Genomic DNA, 22,278 nt, shown 5'->3' on the forward strand with positions numbered 1-22,278 from the left:
TGTTCAAAGCATTATGTGGTACGTGCAATTTATGCGTGTGTGCTTTTTCTCTTCTTAAATCATCATCATAACTATCATTATCACTATCACACTATCATTTTATCAGGATGATTCATCATCATTACTCTAATTAGCAATATCATTATCGTCATAACAACGACTGATAGCTTGACATCACATGTTGACATACCCCAGGTTTCTGTAGGATGATCTGCGGATCCGTCTCGCCAGAACCTTCATTGCTGTGGAAATTAAGCCAATCATTTATCAAAAAAGAAAATGCTGCTTCCTTCTGTTTAACTGCTTCTAGTACATTTCGCTTAGACCCAGTTTGCTTACAGAGAACCATCAGTACTTGACCCTGAAAGGAAACAACCTTGAAGTGATTGTCTCCTTTCAGTTGCAACATTCTGACAACAGCTTGCTTGAGACACCGTTGTTCACACAAATGCAGTGAAACAGCCCTCATCTATTTACTACACAAGGGATCACTCAACCAAACTTCTCATTCAATCTTGGACATGCTGACGACGCTACAGTTATCTCTGTATTATTCCGGACAAGCAACATGCGAAACATTTCCGGTCAGTGAAAAAAACGCTGTAACGTTCCTTCGTCTGAAACTGTTCCTTGCTACAGGGATACTACAGCGCTCATTCACCCAGACAGAGTTAAACAACTGTTTCTGTTTTAGGTGTGAGGCCAGTGACTGACCACATGCAGCCTGCATAATGTAAATCATCTCTCAAAAATTTTCAAAATTTTATGAAAAATGTAACTGCTTTCATGAAGTGGTTCTCAACCATTTGCGAACCCTGTACAAGCGACCAGTGCCACTGTAGTCCTCAACTAATAATGAACCCTGTACAAGTGACCAGTGCCACTGTAGTCCTCAACAAATAATGAACCCTGTACAAGCGACCAGTGCCACTGTAGTCCTCAACAAATAATGAACCCTGTACATGCGACCAGTGGCACTGTTGTCCTTAACTATTAATGAACCCTGTACAAGCGACCGGTGGCACTGTGGTTCTTATCTATTAGTGAACTCTGTACAAGCGACCAGTGCCACTGTAGTCCTCCACTAATAATGAACCCTGTACAAGTGACCAGTGGCACTGTGGTCCTCAACTAATAATGAACCCTGTACAAGCGACCAGTGGCACTGTGGTCCTTAACTAATAATGAACCCTGTACAAGTGACCAGTGCCACTATAGTCCTCAACTAATAATGAACCCTGTACAAGCGACCGGTGGCACTGTGGTCCTCAACTATTAATGAACCCTGTACAAGCGACCAGTGGCACTGTGGTCCTTAACTATTAATGAACCCTGTACAAGTGACCAGTGCCACTGTAGTCCTCAACTAATAACGAACCCTTTACAAGCGACCGGTGGCACTGTGGTCCTCAACTATTAATGAACCCTGTACAAGCGACCAGTGGCACTGTGGTCCTTAACTATTAATGAACCCTGTACAAGCGACCAGTGGCACTGTGGTCCTTAACTATCAATGAACCCTGTACAAGCGACCGGTGACACTCACATCTGCTGCACGATGAAGCCGATCATGCCATGCAAATCAAACTGTAGGGAACTGATCAGCTCTTCAGCCCGCTCCTTGGTGGCCGAAGAGTGCTGGAGGACCACGCAGCCCAGGTCCTCATTCAGTTCACAGGGGTGGATCGCCCCGCTGGCCTCAGTCTTGTACACCTGCACCGATGGAGCGCAGCAACTGAAGTTAGCAGAAAAGGTATGGAACAGAATGCTTTCTTGCTGTTATTAACCACTGCAGTTTATTTAAAAGGTGTGGAACTGCATCATTTTGTTGCTGTTGCTGTTTGTTAAAACAGTATAGAACAGAATGTTTTGTTGCTGTTTGTTAAAACAGTATAGAACAGAATGTTTCCCTGCTGTTTGTTAAAACAGTATAGAACACAATGTTTTGTTGCTGTTTGTTAAAACAGTATAGAACAGAATGTTTTGTTGCTGTTTGTTAAAACAGTATAGAACACAATGTTTTGTTGCTGTTTGTTAAAACAGTATAGAACAGAATGTTTTGTTGCTGTTTGTTAAAACAGTATAGAACAGAATGTTTCCCTGCTGTTTGTTAAAACAGTATAGAACACAATGTTTTGTTGCTGTTTGTTAAAACAGTATAGAACAGAATGTTTTGTTGCTGTTTGTTAAAACAGTATAGAACAGAATGTTTCCCTGCTGTTTGTTAAAACAGTATAGAACACAATGTTTTGTTGCTGTTTGTTAAAACAGTATAGAACAGAATGTTTCCCTGCTGTTTGTTAAAACAGTATAGAACACAATGTTTTGTTGCTGTTTGTTAAAACAGTATAGAACAGAATGTTTCGTTGCTGTTATTAACCACTGCAGTTTATTCAGAAGCCATGGTACTGTACTGTGTTGTTGCCGTTATTACCTTGTATCATACTGTTTTGTACTGAATCATTTTGTTGCACTGTTTTGTGCCAGTGTTGCAATGCATAATATAAGTGTTGCAATGTACAATACTTGTACCACTCTGTACTGTCTTGCATCACATTGTGTTGTACTGAACAGTATTTGTACTGCACTCATATTGTGCTGAGCCGAACTTCACTGCACTGTACTTGCCTTCTCTCTTGCACTACACTGTCTTGCATTATATACACTTCTGTCCTACAGAATTACAATGAACTGCACAATACTGTACTGTACCACAGAGTACGGTACTGCCAACTATTATTTTCTAACCTAAAAGACTATTGGAGCTGCATTTCTATCAAAAACCCTGAAGAAAAGAATGTCCTGGTTTCTAACGAACAAATCTCTGTACACAAGACTGTCACAGTTGCATCACTATCACAGACACTACTCCAAGTCCATCTTAAATGTGTCACAGTGACAAACCCTACTTAACCCTTTCGCTGCCAGGAAAATAAGATTTAAGTGAAATCTATTTGCCAGGGTTTTTTCCACAAAAAACGGGTATAAATTTTCAAAAAATTCTGTGCTCTTTGTTATTTGAGAAAGACCCATAAAAGTATATATTTTCTGAAAGGTAAATGAATAAAGAACACAAAACACATGATGTGTTCCCATTTTATATATATTTTAGTGACATGCTGTTGTTTTGAAATCAGTGTTTTGTTTTTTGTCACATTTTCAACTTGTTCATTACTAACATTAATCAGGTAATTTGCACTAAAATATAATATTTCTGGACAAATGGATATCTGCATACACAAAATCATACTAGAACAACCACAAAAAAAAAGAGAAAAAAAAAGAGATAGATATACAATGAATTGTGACTTCTCCAAGTGATAATGTGGATGAGAGGCCACGCCCCCTCAGTCTCCACCCCCCTCCTCTTCACCCCTCTCACACGGTCACTTTTTCCAGTTCTCATCCGACCGCGTTGGCTGAGTGCCAAGAAACTCGCTCACACTGTCCTGCTAATAATTCGGTTAGTTTGTGTCGTCTGCTAAGGTCTGCACAGCCGGCATCACTCACTGATAGTCGTATCTTGGCCACTCTCTTGATTGCTCCCTTTATTTTCTATCGAATCGTCCTATAAATGTTCATCACTATCTTCTTTGAGTTTACGCTTCAATTCTTTCTGAGCATCAGCAAAAGAAAGCAATCTTGGTTGATTTAGTTCGCTACGATCGCATATCTTGAGCACGGTGTCAGTCCGACATTTTGTTGAGCGAGCGAGGAGAGGAGCCAGGCAAACACTGGGACAGTAACCCAACCAAAACATTCAAATAAAGGACTGCCTCATGACGCAGATGGGGTTTCTAGCTATGAATAGAATCCAGAAAGGTTAACCAAGCTAAAGCTACCAGCATTTTTGTCAACGAACTGAACGCAAAGCAGGGAAAAGTCCGAATATTTCGATGACGAGTTATCTCGTCATTGTGGCAGCGAAGCGTACATGCTTGCCATGACGAGTTATCTCGTCATATAGGCAGCCTAGGGGTTAATGTCTGTTTAACACTTTGTACCCTATCAGTGCAGCTGCACTGCAGTTTCTGTGGACCAGCCCTACAACAGCTGAGTGCACTGTTGAAGCCATATGTCATACACAAAACGCAATCAATGTCTTCAAAAGCACTCAACTCCTTTGAAAACAGAAGTGAACAACATAGAGACTAACGCCAATAAGCTAAAAACACATAATGATTGTACAACTGATTGAGAAAACGAAAATGAATGTGCTCACTGCAGTATGGAAATATCTGTACTTGATCCAAAGGAAGCAACCAGGTAGGCTGCAGATAAATAAGTACTCTGGGAACAAAGTGTTAACAAGTTTCCTACCACTCAGGGCTACTCCCCAAAGTGTTGACATGTTTCCTGCCACTCAGGGCTACTCCCCAAAGTGTTGACATGTTTCCTGCCACTCTGGGCTACTCCCCAAAGTGTTGACATGTTTCCTGCCACTCTGGGCCACATCAGAAGTATTAACACATTTCCTACCTCTTCTTTGTCTTCAGTTTCTCAAGTTTAGAGTTATGCATGCGTGTGAATGACTGGTATGAAAGTGCTTTGATTTGTCTCTGCACAAGATTCAGCACAATATAAATACTAATTATTATCATTATTATCATCATCATCATTATTATCATTATCATTAGCATTAGCACTCTGGGCCACTCCACAAAGTGCTGAAATGTTTCCAACCACTTTAGGAAGGAAGGTGGCAGAATGGTTATGACACTCATCTGCCAATACAGAGTTCATGAGGGTGTGTGTTCGAATCCTGCTCTCGCCCTTTCTCCGAAGTGACTGGAAAATCAAACTGAATGTCTAGTCTTTCGAATGAGACGATAAACTGAGGTCCTGTGAGCTGCACACACTTGGTGCACTGGCAAAGAACCCATGGCAATGAGACAGTTATCCTCTGGCAAAAATTCTGTCGAAGAAATAGGTACATGAATATATATGCATGCACCCAAGGCCTGACTAAGCGCGTTGGATTATGCTGCTGGTCAATATGTTTCCTACCACTCTGGGCCACTCCACAAAGTGTCAACATGTTTCCTACCACTCTGGGCCACTCCAGCTGTTTGAAAAAGGCAGCCAGGTCCATCAGGTTCAGACGTCCCCGGTAGTTGACGCTGCGACAGCCGGAGGTGGTGTCGTAGAACTCCTGGCAGTACAGCACCCAGATCATGCCAGCCGTCTTGTCGGTCAGCAGGTCTGCGTCCCTGGTAGGGAAACGTGCGCATGCATCAGTTGGTTGTGTTGATTAGAATGTCTCAATAAATTCTGGTTTTTTTTAAACATGTCTTCTAGAATCTAGAAAATATCGTATTGTTGCTGACAGTACGAACCCCATACCATGCAACTCAAGGTGTTTGTCAACAGACCTGTGTCTCTATTGATGAAACATGTGTATGTATCCATTGTTGTTGTTTTTTAATGTCTCAAAAAAAGAAAGAAAAAAAAGTCATCTGAATCTACCGATTGTGCTGATTAGATATGTCTAAATGAATTAAAACTTACATTATCCAGACTCTAGACAGTAAAAAAAAAAAAAAAAAAAAAGTACCAATTGATTGTGCTGATTAGATATGTCTAAATGAATTAAAACTTAAATTACCTAGACTGTAGACAGTAAAATAAAAAAATGTACCAATTGATGTGTTGATTAGATATGTCTAAATAAATTACAACTTAAATTACCTAGACTCTAGACAGTAAAATAAAAAATGTACCAGTTGGTTGTGTTGATCAGATATATCTAAATGAAGTAAAACTTAAATTGCCTAGACTCTAGACAGTAAAATAAAAAATGTACCAAGGAATGAAATAGAGAACCACTCACTGCAGGCCTTCGGTGGAGGAGCGTTCTGAAGACAGGACAAACTTGTACCGGTCTTGGTAGGCATAGGCTATCTCCATAAACACTCTGTTTTCTGTAACCACATATGCCACACACACACACACACACACACACGCACACACACATGCTCTCAGTAAAGCAACGACTGAGATCAAATCATTTCCACAGACAAATCACAGCAAAACCTAAACCTGCACATACAAATTGTGAAGAACACTTTTCTTCTATGGACATCACTTAGAATTATTCCAAAACTTGCTTTTCAATCTAAACATGTTGTTACATAGTATGAGGAAAAGGTTTTCTCACACACACACACACACACACACACAAAACACACACACACATAAACACACACACACACTTACACACACACACACTTTATAATGAAGACAATAATAAGCAATTCCATATAATTCAGTGCTTAATGGTCCCCAGCCTGGAGTTTGTTGCAAATATCTTTCATTTTTCCATGCTTGTAGAGCAATTCTGGCTGTATAATTCAATGCCTAAGGGCGTCTCAAGCATGAGGATTGTGTCATAGATATCATTTTTAGTCATGCACCACTCAGAGACCCTCAGAGACCATGATTCTGCTGAATGAAAGTGATGATCTACAAGTAAACAATCTTTCAACTTATGAATGAGTAACTGCTAATCCGAAAGGTGCTCAAAGCATAGAAGCAATCAAACTGATCACACAGATCATGCATTGTCTGTGAAAATCAGCCAGCAGCCACAGCTTTGAGAGAAAAGTGGATTTTCTGTCATTGCCGCAACAAAAACCAGTGCAGGAAGCAATTGTCAACACACACACACACACACACACACACACACACACACACACACACCCAACCCGACCCAACGCAACCCACAACCCAACCCAACCCAAAACAACTCAACACACACACACACACACACACACAAAACAAACAATAACAACCACCACCAAACAAACCAGGCACACATTTTGCAAAAGAACTATGAGTTTGTCACCATATAACCACCTAGGATGAATGAATTGGTTTTTTTTCTTCTTTTCTTGGATGTTTGGGGGTGATGACCTGGACTGCAGCAGCTTTGGTGCCCTCTATACTGCTGTTTTACGCTGCACCATAGACATGTTTATTTAAGGATGATTCTTTCATGTTTTCATATATCGTATGTCTATATGTTTAGACCATCCGATATTTATATATAAAAAAGGGGCTAAGAGCCATAGGTTTAAGCAGTTCAAAATGTCCTGTCATTATTATTCTCATTATCATCATCATGGTCATCATCATCATTACTATTATCATCATTATAACTGTTATCACCATAATAAATTGTAGTCATTAGAGTGGCAGTAGCAGCAGCAGTAGTGGTAGTAGTAGTATCATTGTCATTATCATCATTTATCATAATCGATAGAGTAGAAAAATGAAACTTTGGCCCAGACCGTAACTTCCGATAGCGTTGTTGTAGGCAAACACGATGTTCTTCTGTCCTTCCTGTGCATTCTCCAGTTCTTGTCGGCCATCTTTGGTCTGCACTATGGGCACCTGGTCCAACAGGGCCAGTCTGCACACATGTGTGTTAAAGGATGTGAGTAAGGGACTGTGATGAACTGATAAAGGCAGTTCTCTTCTTCTTCTGCGTTCGTGGGCTGCAACTCCCACGTTCACTTGTATGCACACGAGTGGGCTCTTACGTGTATGACCGTTTTTACCCCGGCATGCAGGCAGCCATACTCCGTTTTCAGGGGTGTGCATGCTGGGTATGTTCTTGTTTCCATAACCCACCAAACGCTGACATGGATTACAGGATCTTTAACGTGCGTATTTGATCTTCTGCTTGCATATACTGCACGAAGGGGGTTCAGGCACTAGCAGGTCTGCACATATGTTGACCTGGGAGATCGTAAAAATCTCCACCCTTCACCCACCAGGCACTGTCACCGTGATTTGAACCCGGGACCCTCAGATTGACAGTCCAATGCTTTAACCACTCGGCTATTGCGCCCGTTGAAAAAAAAAAAAAAAAAAAAGGCAGTGAGTTCCAGGGGTCCATTCACGGGGACTGATTTTCTTACATCAGTTTTAAAGCAGAACGTTCCTGACTTTCGCTGCATCAAAGTCAGTATTCATGGGCCGGGTGGGAAGGTCTGAAAACAAATGTCTGCACATCCCACAACCAGTTCAAGACAATGCATTTGTTCTTATTTAATTAATAAAGGGGTTTTCCCAGATAAGCTTGCCTGTGTGCATCCTGAATATTTCTCAGAGTGAAATTTGTGCTTGGGTTGTTTGGCCTGACGCTGTGTTGGCATGAAGACCCACTGCTCTAGTTGTGTCAGGAGGGCATCACTTACATATACATTCGTGTGGTATGCCTGTGGGGCTGGACTTCACAGATGACCATCTATGGAAGGGTTGTGGAGCCACATCAGGTGCAGGCACGCTGGTGACTCCTGAGGCCTATCCAAGAGAGGCTTACTCTGCCACAGTGACGGCATGGGAATGTCAGATCTGGGTTGGGCGTTGGGTCCTTTCGTCTTACAGGACTTACATGTGCAATCATGGGGCATGCACTCGATGACAAACTATTGTAATGTCAGCAGTACATGTAATTCAGGGAACAATGCACCTTGCCTGTCCTGCACATTCTCAAGTTCACTTCTAACTGATTGTGTCAGTTCTAGAATAACCTGTCTCCCGTGGGTGCATGCTGTCACAAAATATTCTTTCTCATCAATTAAAACACTGAACAAAAATAAATGCCACTGTTTTTCTTTCACAAAGTCTGATTGTACAAAGTGAAGTCTAGCGAAATGGCTTGACTATATTTCATCTGCGTTAGTCTGTGTTTAGTCTAAGACGTGATGAAAGTCACCCACCATAAATTCCTTTCTTTTTCATGATAGATTGACTTGGATAACATGTTTAGTCCACGTGTTCCCCATGACATGGATAACATGTTTAGTCAGGTGTTCCCCATGACATGGATAACATGTTTAGTCAGGTGTTCCCCATGACATGGATAACATGTTTAGTCAGGTGTTTCCCATGAACTGGATAACATGTTTAGTCAGGTGTTCCCCATGACATGGATAACATGTTTAGTCCAGGTGTTCCCCATGACATGGATAACATGTTTAGTCAGGTGTTCCCCATGACATGGATAACATGTTTAGTCAGGTGTTCCCCATGACATGGATAACATGTTTAGTCCAGGTGTTCCCCATGACATGGATAACATGTTTAGTCAGGTGTTCCCCATGACAAGGATAACATGTTTAGTCAGTTGTTCCCCATGACAAGGATAACATGTTTAGTCAGGTGTTTCCCATGAACTGGATAACATGTTTAGTCAGGTGTTCCCCATGACATGGATAACATGTTTAGTCAGGTGTTCCCCATGAATTGGATAACATGTTTAGTCCAGGTGTTCCCCATGACATGGATAACATGTTTAGTCAGGTGTTCCCCATGACATGGATAACATGTTTAGTCTAGGTGTTCCCCATGAATTGGATAACATGTTTAGTCAGGTGTTCCCCATGAATTGGATAACATGTTTAGTCAGGTGTTCCCCATGAATTGGATAACATGTTTAGTCCAGGTGTTCCCCATGACATGGATAACATGTTTAGTCCAGGTGTTCCCCATGACATGGATAACATGTTTAGTCAGGTGTTCCCCATGACATGGATAACATGTTTAGTCAGGCGTTCCCCATGACATGGATAACATGTTTAGTCAGGCGTTCCCCATGAATTGGATAACATGTTTATAGTCCAGGTGTTCCCCATGACATGGATAACATGTTTAGTACAGGTGTTCCCCATGACATGGATAACATGTTTAGTCAGGTGTTCCCCATGACATGGATAACATGTTTAGTCCAGGTGTTCCCCATGACATGGATAACATGTTTAGTATTGGTGTTCCCCATGACATGGATAACATGTTTAGTATTGGCGTTCCCCATGACATGGATAACATGTTTAGTCAGGTGTTCCCCATGAACTGGACCCCAGTTTTGTACAGCTGAATAACTAAAAGCTCTCCCACCAATTCAGCACATGCTGCATTGTATAAGACAACCACATCTTTTTTCTTAGCTTAAACATGCAAACTCAATTCAATACATGCGACACTGTGTAATAAGAACACACCTCACCTATTACATGGTATAACAGCAACACACTTCTATCTATTTATGATCACCTACACACACAGACTTCGGAACACTCTACACTATTTGTATCAAGAAAGCATGTAAAGTGTTAGCAATAATTTGCACACACAATTCAACACAAACTACAGTTGTATAGGTAAATCAACTCATCTGTCTGAGCTAACCGGTACACCCATGTTTCAGCGTGTCACACATCAAAACACTACCCGTTCAATTATTACCACTAATCTGCACACAATTTTTAACAAACAGTACAGCCTTTATATTTTCACCACATTTTTAATATGCTGTTTATATCTACATCTAGAAAGATCAGAACACCCTACAATTCATGAGAAGAACACACTGGTGTAAATCTCTGCACACACAATTCAGTGCATTCTAAAATGCATCCAGGTCCCCCCCATCCCTACACACATAATATATCTATATCTATATCTATATATATATATACAAACTGAGAACAACTGAAACAGTATCCACACAATGCGAGCCTCACATCAACACATTCGCCATGATGGAATCCACATCAAACATCACTGCCAATTCCAGATCCAGAAGCTTTTCCCCAAATCTGCAACCAACAACAACAACAAAATCAGAAGAAAAAAAAAACAGAAAAAGAAAAAAAGAAGGGATCTGACAGATATAGGAGAGGCATATACAAAAACGAAAACATGTGGTATAATGGTGGTCTACTACTGTAAACAATGACTGAACTGTCTGCAAGTAGTCAGTTCTTGTAGGTTTTTGCTTGGCTCATATGTCCAATGCACAAGCCAAACATACACAAACACTCCTGCTTAGTCAGGTATTCAATATCATCACAGGGTTTGAATTTAACTTCTTTTTTTTTTTTGAGTGCCAGTCGGGCACTCTGGACAAAACATTTCAGTGTCCAATTGTGGTTTTGGGTGCCAGCATAATAAAATGAAATAAAATCTTTGAATGAGTTATAATTTGCATTTGTGTTGATGTCTGGAAAACCACATTCAAAATTTGTATTTGTATTTCTTTTTATCACAACAGATTTCTCTGTGTGAAATTCGGGCTGCTCTCCCCAGGGAGAGCGTGCCGCTATACTACAGCGCCACCCTTTTTTTTTTTTTTTTTCCCTGCGTGCAGTTTTATTTGTTTTTTCCTATCGAAGTGGATTTTTCTACAGATTTTTGCCAGGAACAACCCTTTTGTTGCTGTCGGTTCTTTTACGTGTGCTAAGTGCATGCTGCACATGGGACCTCGGTTTATCGTCTCATCCGAATGACTAGTGTCCAGACCACCACTCAGGGTCTAGTGGAGGGGGAGAAAATATCAGCGGCTAAGCTGTGATTTGAACCAACGCGCTCAGACTCTCTGGGTTCCCAGGTGGACGTGTTACCTCTAGGCCATCACTCCACACACCTGAACCCCATGGGCCTGTTGATAACTTGAGATTGGGAGTGTGAACCTTTCCATCACTTCTGATCCATCAACAAGTTCTTCTTCTTCTGCGTTCACTCGTATGCACACGAGTGGGCTTTTACGTGTATGACTGTTTTTACCCCACCATGTAGGAAGCCATACTCCGTTTTCAGGGGTGTGCATGCTGGGTATGTTCTTGTTTCCATAACCCACCGAACACTGACATGGATTACAGGATCTTTAACGTGCGTATTTGATCTTCTGCTTGCACATACACACGAAGGGGGTTCAGGCACTAGCAGGTCTGCACATATGTTGACCTTGGAGATTGTAAAAAATCTCCACTCTTTACCCACCAGGCGCCGTCACCGTGATTCGAACCCGGGACCCTCAGATTGACAGTCCAACGCTTTAACCACTCGGCTATTGCGCCCGTCATCAACAGGTTCATTTTTTGCTTTTCCAATCCCACCTCCCCTCTGTTTGGTCCCCTTCCAACACGATACACACATGAGCACTTGGGTGCCATCTTCCTTTGTTTCCACGGTGTGCCAAGGAAAGTCTTTCTGCCAGGCTTCATTGTACACTCGCTGGCGCTTTAATTCGTACTCCTGCTGTTTATTCTTATTGTCATCATGAGCTGTCGTCTCTGTTTTGGGAGCCTTTCTTTTAACATCAAAGATGGGAAACATCATTCGTCAACATCTGATCGCACACACGCAAGATGCTGCTCCGCGAAGTGAGCCGCAGCAGACAACACTTCACATTTCGATCAACTGCGTTTGAGCTTGTTTTCTTGGTGCGTCTTTTAATTAATTTTCTTTCATCTCTATCAATTTTTGAGTGCCAACTGTGCACTCTCGACAGAAAATGTGCATGCCCAAGCCAACTTTTCATAGCATTTGCACCTGTGCACCCACTAAATTTCAACCCTGCATTATATATATATATATAATCAATAAATTGAACAATGAATCAACCAGTCAAGTAATCAGCCAACTGATCAGTGAATCAATCAGTTAATTAATGAATTATAGTAGCTAATCTGTAATAAAATTGCTTAAAAGTCATTTAGAAACAATGTTTCATTTCAAACATATATTTATTTAGCATGCAGCAAATTGTATGGTCAGTTTTAAACATTTGGTGTGTGTGTGTGTGTGTGTGTGTGTGTGTGTGTGTGTGTGTGTGTGTGCATGTGTGTTTGTGTGTATGTGTTTGTGTGTGTCTGTGTGTGTGTGTGTGTGTGAGTGTATGTGTGTGCATTTGTGCAACTGTAGTGTTCATACAGCTAGTGTAAGTGTGTGCGTGATGAGTGTGTGTGTGTGTGTGTGTGTGTGTGTGTGTGTGTGTGTGTGTGTGACAGTGTGTTTGTATCTGTCTCAGCATGGAGTGCATAAAACTAAATAAAAAAGGCACATTGAGAAAGACATGAGAAGTCAAGGAAAGAAAGACAAAGAAAGGCATTGCCTGACAGCTGAATACTACTATTTAGTAACTGGGAAAGGTGAAAAGAGGAGTAAGCCGTGGGGAAGGGTGATCCTTGAACACAGGAAAATCAACACAGGAAAAAATATTGATAAGACTGCAAGAAAATTATTTAACCTATATAAAAAAAATTCTCTCTATATATATGTATTAATGGAATTACCTGTATATGTATACAAGATCTTCAATTGCATCAGCGCAGTCTTCATCCAAATCCCGTACCACATCCCCGCTACAGTCCACCTGTGCAAAATTGTAAAAAACACATTTCTTTTTTTTTTTTTTTCCCTGCACAGTTCTGTCCTCCACATATCAGCATATTGGACAGGCTGGCAATGGCAGAAATTATTTTCAGTCTAACAGATCAACAGCCATCTGGAAGAGTGCTTGGCCAGCTAGTGAAAGTCCTAGGTTTGATTCCCACAAGAATCAAGATTTTGACTTCCCCTTTGCAAGACCTTGGTGGTCTGGGTGCTAGTCTTCCAAATGAGATGATAAACCCAGGTCCCAGGTGCAACAAGCAATTTGTGCATGTAAAAGATTTCATTGCAACAAGTGGGCTGCTGCTGACAGAATTCTGTGAAAATGTTCCAATAAGGAAATAAACTGCATACAAACAGGAAAAAAAAAAAACAACCCCCCAAAAAACAACAACACCCCCCAAAAAAACAACAACAACAAACAAACAAAAAAACAACAACAAAAAACAACTGGTGGAACCAGATAAATGAAGTAAGCTTTCCATGTGGAGATCAGCCCTAATTCCACACACAGAAATCTGTTGTGATTGAGATGTGTAACTCAACAGCATACAATCTTCACACACACACACACACACACACACACACACACACACACACACATGCATACATGCAATCACACACACACACACACATACACACACACACACATAGACAATCACACACACTCAATCACACAGTCACCACTCTGTGCCTTTTTGCAAATGTGCTCACAAATGTTTGAGTGCATGCATGTGTGTGTGTGTGTGTGTGTGTGTGTGTGTGTGTGTGTGTGTGTGTGTGTGTGTGTGTGTGTGTGTGTGTGTGTGTGAATCTTTACTGAAAACAAAAGAATGCATACATACCAGTCCCAGAGTCAGACCATAGGCAGACAAAAACTCTGCTGACTTGTCGTAATCTTTCAAGAAATGGTTGATCCATTCATTTTTCTGTTTGTACATACATATCATCTGTTAGAATTGTGTTACAGTGGTCAGCATATACTGTCAAATGAGTGTTGCAGCAATAAATCAATTAACTCAATTACCAAAGAAAGTTAGCCTGACAAAGCTGATAAATAACCTGACAGAGCAGGTTCTGACAGAGCAGGTATATCATCTGACAGACCTAGTGTCATCATTTTAAAGAGCTGGTATATCATCTGACAGAGCTGGTACATCATTTGAAAGAGCTGGTATATCATCTGACAGAGCTGGTATATCATTTGACAGAGCTGGTATATCATCTGACAGAGCTGGTATATCATTTGACAAAGCTGGTGTATCATCTGAGAGAACTGGTAAATAATGTGACAGAGCTGGTATACCATCTGTCATATCTTGTGTATATAATATGACAGCTTATAAACCATTAGAAGTGGTAATCATCTGACAGAGCTGGTACATCAGTTGATAGAGCTGGTAAATCATCATCTGGCAGAGCTAGTAATGTCCTATTAACAGTCTCTGGGCCGATTATCTTATCCTAAGATAAGTTGATCATTGATATATCTTCAACATATTTCAATATCACTGATTTCTCAATGTGTTATTGATGAATCAGCTGATGATCCAATACATTATTGATGTATCAATAATAATTTCATACAAAGGATCTTTAACGATATTGTTGATGCATCATTTATGATTTTGTAACAATTCATTATCCAAAATAGAATCACATAAATTATTTCACAACATTGATCCAAAACAGTATGAATGTACAATTAATAATTTCATAACATGATTATCCAAAATAATACACATGGATGTACCATTAATAATTTCAAACAAGTCATTATCAGAAACAGTAGTAATGTATTATTTTTTTTTTAAATCATGACTTGTGACTATCCAAAACAGTATGGATATACAATAACGATATTATTATTTCATAAGAGGTGATTATCTAAAACACCAGATATGGATAACATCACCACTGTCCGGACTGAAACCTGTATTGAAGGACAGCATCATCTCCATGAAAAAAAAGATCAGAACCCTACATGCACCGTTATATTCCAACTTCCTGTATGCATGTGAGACATGGACCCTCAAAGCAGATTTGGAAAGAATAATTCAAACCATGAAAATGAGGTTTTATTGCAAGATTGCTAAACACCAGATACACTGATCACATCACCAATGGACAAGTGAACCTAAACCATCAAGCAACTCACTGGACAATACGCTGATCTGCTGACATCAGTTAAGAAAAATAAACTATGCTGGTGTGGTCACATGCTGGAGTGGAGTGATGGCCTAGAGGTAACGCGTCCGCCTAGGAAGCGAGAGAATCTGAGCGCACTGGTTTGAATCACGGCTCAGCCGCCGATATTTTCTCCCCCTCCTTGAGTGGTGGTCTGGACGCTAATCATTCGAATGAGACGATAAACCGAGGTCCCGTGTGCAGCATGCGTCTAGCGCACATAAAAGAACCCAAGGCAACAAAAGGGTTGTTCCTGGCAAAATTCTGTAGAAAAATCCACTTTGATAGGAAAAACAAATAAAACTGCACGCAGGACAAAAAAACAAAAACAAAAAAAGGGTGGCGCTGTAGTGTAGCGACGCGCTCTCCCTGGGGAGAGCAGTCTGAATTTCACACAGAGAAATCTGTTGTGATAAAAAGAAATACAAATACAAATACACGTAACATGATCCAGTGGTCTTGCTAAAACAACCCTCCAAGGTTCCTTGTTGAGGGAGGGAGATGGTGGGGAAGACCAAAAAAGCTATGGACTGACAACATTGCAGAGTGGACAGGAAAACCATTTGCAGAGAGGACAGGAAAACCATTTGCAGAGACTCATGTTTTAACACAAAACTGACAGACCTGGAGGATTCGTTTGAACAATTCTTCTGTGCAGTGCCCCAGTGACTCTTCACAAAGTTATAGAAGGAGGAGGAGGAAGAGATGATAAAAAAGAAGAAGAAGATACAATGATGTACCACAGATAATTCAAGAAAAGATGATTACTGAAAACAGTTATTGATGTACCATAGATAATTTCACAGGTGATTATCCAAAATGATACAGGTGCAAAATTAATAATCTTATAACATTTAGTCTTGCTTCCTGTTGAGGAAGAGAGCTGGATGCTAAAAAGCATATTTTTTGTTTATCTATTATCCTTGTAAATAAAGAATTTGGTTTGACTGAGTTAATGTTTCATATGATCATATGTAAAAATCAAACAAAGAAGTTTCATAGGCTTTTCCTAGAAGAAACAGTAGCTTATATTAAAAAAAAAATTGCAGTCTTATAGTTCTAATGGCTTACTCAAGTTACTGCTGTCCAAGCTGGTCTTCCCTGTATTTAGTGGTGATAAGAGGTTAATGTTTTAAGATGCATAAAATTAATATCAAGAAAAAAAATAATAAAAAAGGGAGATAATACTGTGTATTACTATTAACTCATACAAAAATAATTTCCCCATTACATTATTCATAGTCTTACCGCTTTGTAAAAGTAAACAGTCCCAGCTGATGGTGAATCTTTGAGTTTTTTCAGCTCTTCAGGGCCAAGCAATTTGCTGTACTTTGGAACAAAAGTCAGTGTGGTGCCCTCAGACTTGAAGCCAGAGTCTGGTGCAGCATCCGTCTTCTCAGTCTCCATGTCTGGCTTCATGTGTGCCAGACATGGGAACACCAGCAGCACTCCACAGCACAGATACAGCACAGAGGATACCATGGTGGTGGATCTGATCAACAGTTTGATGGGCTGGCGGTGGCAATCAGATTCTGAAAGTGGAACAATGAAACAATAGTAATATTTGAACCACAATAACTATATCAACTGTTTGTGTGTGTGTGTGTGTGTGTGTGTGTGTGTGTGTGTGTTGTCTGTCTGTCTGTGTAACTGTAAGCACATTTAAGATGATCGTAATTTCAAATGCAACAGACCATGCTTTTTGCCTTCAAGATCATTGTACAGCGACTGATAAACAATTTGAGATTACAGTACATCCACCAATGCAAGTTGTTCTGGCAAAGAAAAATAAAAACACAAGTTGGTATTGTATTCCTTTACAGGATGACATAACGGGTAATGTCAACCATGTGCAGATGACAATTCAATTCATGTTGTTTCTGATTATTTCATAGCCTAGTCAACCACAAATACCAATTTGAGGCAGGAAAAAAACAACCAAAAAACAAAACTAAACAAACAAACAAACAAACAAAAAAACCCTCTACAACACAAAAACAAAACCATATAAAAACTATTTTACAATTTTTATCAATGTAAATGATTTGAATCCAAGTTTACGAATACCTCCAACACCATGTATACGCATTATGATTTGTCATTTGACGAATAACTAAACTATGTATAGTTCTACCTTCAGTTAATGAAGGTGAATGACAGGGTGGTTTAACAGACTTGCATAATTACAACAACAACAACAAGTGTCGATATTGGTAAATAATTTATATTGAATCCGTGCAGATTGAAAATGAAAAATGAAAAGAACTGTTGAATGGATAATTTTCTCATACAAAATTGCATCAAGTTTAATTTCCTTCGAAACTTTCGATGGTGATCCTAAAATGTACAAATGCATACTAGTTATGATTCAAGAATGCAGCTCTTTGATGTCCTACCGTAAACATGACAGGAATTTGAATGCAAATGAAAATACATACATGTACGCCATATGGGGCATTGGATTCAAAGCATCTTGTATCCTACTTCTTCACAAAATGAAGACATATTGCTTATCCGAAAAACGTGATTTAATTTATTGCTTATCAGAAAAACGTGATTTAAAAAAACAAAAGAAGAAGACAGAGAAAACCTGGTTGTACCGTTCTGTAAGTATCAGTGACCAATGCGATACACAATGGAGAGTGATCGTGCAGACGTTTTCCTTCCTTGTCAAGGCTCCGACTGATGTTTTGATCATCAATTAACATCGATTACTGTTTGTAAGCATATGGACCAGCAAGACCTAATAGTCTTGGTTGTTACATAATTTAAAATTGTACAGATGCACCACTGTCTACCTTGTGTACTCATGCCACTTCTCATAATGCTAATATTTGGAGAGAAAGCATGTCTGGAAATGTTTACTTCTGCAGTGAGAATTTTCGTAGCAGACGGGCACAACACCGCTCTACTATTTTTTTCCCGAATTCTGCCGAAATCATTATAAACTTCCCAATCCATCTAAAACCGATCACAAACATTTTCCCAAATGCTCCGATATAGTATTCCAAAATAAAACCCTTACATTTTGTATTGTTTGAAATACATCGTTCAATTACTTACTTTTTTAAAATCATAATTATTATTTATTTATTTATGTATGTACGCTTATCTATGTGTACACACACACACACACACACACACACACACACACACACACACACACACACACACACATATAATTTTTTTTCTCAAGGCCTAACTAAGCGCGTTGGGTTACGCTGCTGGTCAGGCATCTGCTTGGCAGATGTGGTGTAGCGTATATGGATTTGTCCGAACGCAGTGACGCCTCCTTGAGCTACTGAAACTGAAACTGAAACTGTATTCGATTTCGTTGCTATGTATTTATTGACTTATTGCATTTCTTTATATTCTATACAACATGTTGATCCCGATCTTTTAGAGGAATTCAACTTCAAGTAAGTCATACAGCAATGGTAATACTGTTATTTTAGTCAGGCAAGCTCAAAACGTTATGTTTGAGGGTTATAACACATTTTGGGATGATTTGGGTAAAAGTTCCTATCCGTTTTAGTTTTATTTGGTTTTTGTCTCTCGCTCGTTTCCGGTTGCATAACCGACGCACTTTCGATACTCACAGAGTGGGGTCGTGTGCTTTGTTGCAACAACCTTGCTGCCACAGTAACCTTGGAGAAAGACGATGGTGGGACTTTAGCAGAGGAGGTCTTGTCTAAAGAGAGTTTTCATGATGCGAAAAAGGACTACAGTTATATCTGCTGAAGAAATTACCAGTTCAACTGCACAGGCATTCATGTTTGAGTATGCGTGACGAGCAAAATTATTTGTTTCGATTTTTTATTTTGATTTGATATAACCTCTGTCGACATCTTTTGCATCTGTAATCACATTATCCCTTTTAGCCTACGAGGACATCTGCAGACAAATATGTATATCATATGGACATTCCCAGATGTGCCTTCGTGGAACACAATGTTCATGCTGGAAGCGATGACATTCAAGGTTGCAGTTTCAGTTGAAAAAACAGTTGATCCTTCAGACATAGTCGTCGATGCATGGACTAATATTTACCACAAAGACAACCCTGAAGGTGAATGGCACGCTATTCCGCTCAGTCTTATCACTTCAAAAACTAGCGATGATGATGAACCGACTATCCTAACATTCGGGAATGCCGTAATGCTGACTAGTGACGGGACATACGCTTTCACTTTCAGAGTAAAAGTAAAATCTAGCGCCGATTGGCTTTGGAAAGGGGATTTTGAGGAAAACGGCATCATCACAGTCCATCCACCAACAGATGATAGGTGGACAAAAGGACCAAGTTACACTGAAATACTGGGTCCAGTGTACCTTGGAAATTTCATGGCTGCATCAGTAGCAGATGAACTTGGGTTCGATGCCGTTTTGAACGTTGCTGATTCACTGGATTTAATCACATCCAAGTTCTCCAAGGCAGTTGACTACAAGAAAATTCCAATGAGAGATGGTGCTGTCAATCCAATACCGCCAGAAATGATTCAGGAGGCAGTGGAGTGGCTTAAAGAACGCTCTAAAACATGCAGCAAGATCCTTGTGAACTGCCGTGCAGGTATTGGACGTGCAGGCTCTGTTGCTGTGGCCTATGTGTATGCTGAAGATACTTCTTTCAGCTATGAGGACGCCTACAATTTTGTCTTTAAAAAGCGATTTGTGTATCCTCACAAGGGATTGAGAGATACACTGAACAATCTTTACCCACGAAAAGAATGACAGGTGTATTGTATACTTTCTCAGTGTGTCAGTCATGCTGGTCCTGTTACTTGGTTACATTCAGTTATGTAAACACTGATGATGTATGAGTGTTGGTGAAACCATGCCGGTGTGGACAAATGTGTCAGCCAGAGTGATGTGGGTGCTGGCTAAATTATAGACACAGCTAGTTGTATCTCTGTTTTTCCTGTCTCAATGTCTGTCTCTTTCCCACACTACCTACACTTTCTCTCTGTCTCTGTCTCTCTCCCTCTCTCTCCTACTATTTTCTAATTAAAAAACAACAACTTATTAATGTGTACTGTCATTTCATCTAAATATTATGATCTTTGTCCAAGGCTAAACTCAAAAGATTTCAACAGTTTTACAGTACTTGAATCAAATGATTCGCTTATTGGTGCCATATATGCTTACTGATGTTTGTAGTTGTTTATGTAACCTTTTGCAAGTCTGTGCTAATGTTAATAGTCAATGCATTTTATAAAACTCTGCTCGGTTTATCGTCTCATCCGAATGACTAGCGTCCAGACTACTACTCAAGGTCTAGTGGATGGGGAGAAAATATCGACGGCTGATCCGTGATTCGAACCAGCACGCACAGAATTTCTCGCTTCCGAGGCGGACACATTAAGCCATCACTCCATAACTGTATATTGTAAAAGAAAAAAAAGAAGAAATGTATTTCAGCAATAAGTAGATGAATGGTTGATTTTGTGTAATGGAAAGCTGAATGGTTCTTGGGCACATTTTATAAACTTATTTTTGTAATTATGCTTATTTTTCTCCCGCTGATCTTTCATCCAGTTTTCCTCTCCCACCTCCCCCAATAACAACAGCAAATGATAAAACAATTTCCTTTTTCTCTGTCCAAGTACTTTATTGGGGTGGGTGGGTTTGGGGGTGGGGGGTGGGGGCTTATTCTGTTTTGTTTTGAAAAGAAAGGGAGAGCTAGAGAGGATGCTTTGTAATGAAAAATGATCAGTCAGGTCTCAAGTCTACTTCAACTATATGTGTAGACACAACATTTTTGCCAACTTTTTTACACTGACCTATGCAGTCCAGTTATCTCTTCCTATGTACCCATTGTGCAGGCAGTGTCTACAACGATAAGTCATGTAAAGCGAATCCACTAGATTCAAAACAGGCAGTAGGATTTTTTTTCTGAGTAAAAAATATAATAGATTTCAACACACAGTATATGCCTATCTGTAAGCATCCACAAAAACATTGTAAAATTACTGGTTCAGACTAAAGCGTGGTGTTGATTGCCCAGTCAAGCACAAAAGGCTCGATCAATTATCAGGGCTGAAATATCCTTGCCATGTGCGGCTGTAGGTTCTTAAAAAAACGACAGTATTAATCTTTGCAGAGTCATGAATGCAATATTGCTTTGAAATGCAAAATCAAATGTCCAATGCAAGCTGTTGCTCCAAGTTCAAATCAAATGTTTTACAATGCCAGCTGTTGCTTGAAATCATTTGTACTACTTCAATGCAGTCAGTCATGTATATTTTCACTCATGTGGTTTAATTTTTTTTTAAATTTAAAGGTGCACATTGCATTTCTGTGTGAATCACTGAATGTAACCACAGCTAAAAGTGACCAAATTTGCAGTGGCAGTTTTCAGATTTGTGTGTTTGTGTTTCCCTGGTGCCTCCCTACCTCCCCACAAACAATTACCTCCCCAGCTTGTTTCGTTATTTCGTGCCATAACAGTGTTTACATTTTTAATGGATGCTAGCATAAGTTGTGTGCTTTGAATGAAAGAAATCTTTATCAATAATTAGGTTTGTCAGATGTTGAATATATATAGTTAGATAGAATATATATATATATATATATATATATATATATATATATATATATATATGGAATGCTATGCATACAGAGCCAAAGTCATGCAGGCTTCTATGCATACAGAGCCAAAGTCATGCAGGCTTTTGCTTAGTGAGAAATTTTCAATGGAGGTATGACGTTGCTACCCATGGTCTAATTTGTCTTTCCAAAGTATGGGTTTGATCAAGAATTAGAATTGAAAACTATGCTTTTAAGATGAATCGAATTGAAAGATTTGGTAAGAATCTTTGAGTAGTTTTTAAAGTATGCAGTGCATGATCAGTTTCTCCTGTTTTCATGTTGCTTTTGCTCTGAAATTAAATGAAGTTGTTTTTTCTTTCCATG

At 39.7% G+C, this 22,278-nt stretch overlaps 2 protein-coding genes across 4 annotated transcripts in view; one reads left to right on the forward strand and one right to left on the reverse strand.

Moving 5' to 3' along the window:
• LOC143296525 (thioredoxin domain-containing protein 16-like) overlaps nucleotides 1-22,278 on the reverse strand; it is a 390,867-nt gene that overhangs the window by 25,012 nt on the left and 343,577 nt on the right. For 2 of the 3 annotated variants that reach the window (XM_076608527.1, XM_076608526.1), the window contains 9 exons: nucleotides 16,615-16,898; nucleotides 14,025-14,108; nucleotides 13,083-13,162; nucleotides 10,530-10,604; nucleotides 7,290-7,411; nucleotides 5,831-5,921; nucleotides 5,048-5,210; nucleotides 1,547-1,713; nucleotides 191-242 (listed from right to left, as the gene is read on the reverse strand). In XM_076608527.1, coding sequence (XP_076464642.1) covers nucleotides 191-242; nucleotides 1,547-1,713; nucleotides 5,048-5,210; nucleotides 5,831-5,921; nucleotides 7,290-7,411; nucleotides 10,530-10,604; nucleotides 13,083-13,162; nucleotides 14,025-14,108; nucleotides 16,615-16,848 — 1,068 coding nt within the window. In that variant the 5' untranslated portion in view covers nucleotides 16,849-16,898. Of the gene's footprint in view, nucleotides 1-190; nucleotides 243-1,546; nucleotides 1,714-5,047; nucleotides 5,211-5,830; nucleotides 5,922-7,289; nucleotides 7,412-10,529; nucleotides 10,605-13,082; nucleotides 13,163-14,024; nucleotides 14,109-16,614; nucleotides 16,899-17,966; nucleotides 18,267-22,278 lie in introns of those variants that run through there. The other variant, XM_076608528.1, reaches the window with a different exon arrangement.
• LOC143295847 (dual specificity protein phosphatase 4-like) lies at nucleotides 18,955-21,967 on the forward strand. Its single transcript, XM_076607498.1, has one exon. It carries the CDS (start codon nucleotides 19,273-19,275, stop codon nucleotides 20,095-20,097), a length of 825 nt encoding a protein of 274 aa, XP_076463613.1. The 5' UTR covers nucleotides 18,955-19,272; the 3' UTR covers nucleotides 20,098-21,967.

This window comes from Babylonia areolata, chromosome 21, assembly GCF_041734735.1.
Source record: "Babylonia areolata isolate BAREFJ2019XMU chromosome 21, ASM4173473v1, whole genome shotgun sequence".
Taxonomy (NCBI): domain Eukaryota; kingdom Metazoa; phylum Mollusca; class Gastropoda; order Neogastropoda; family Buccinidae; genus Babylonia; species Babylonia areolata.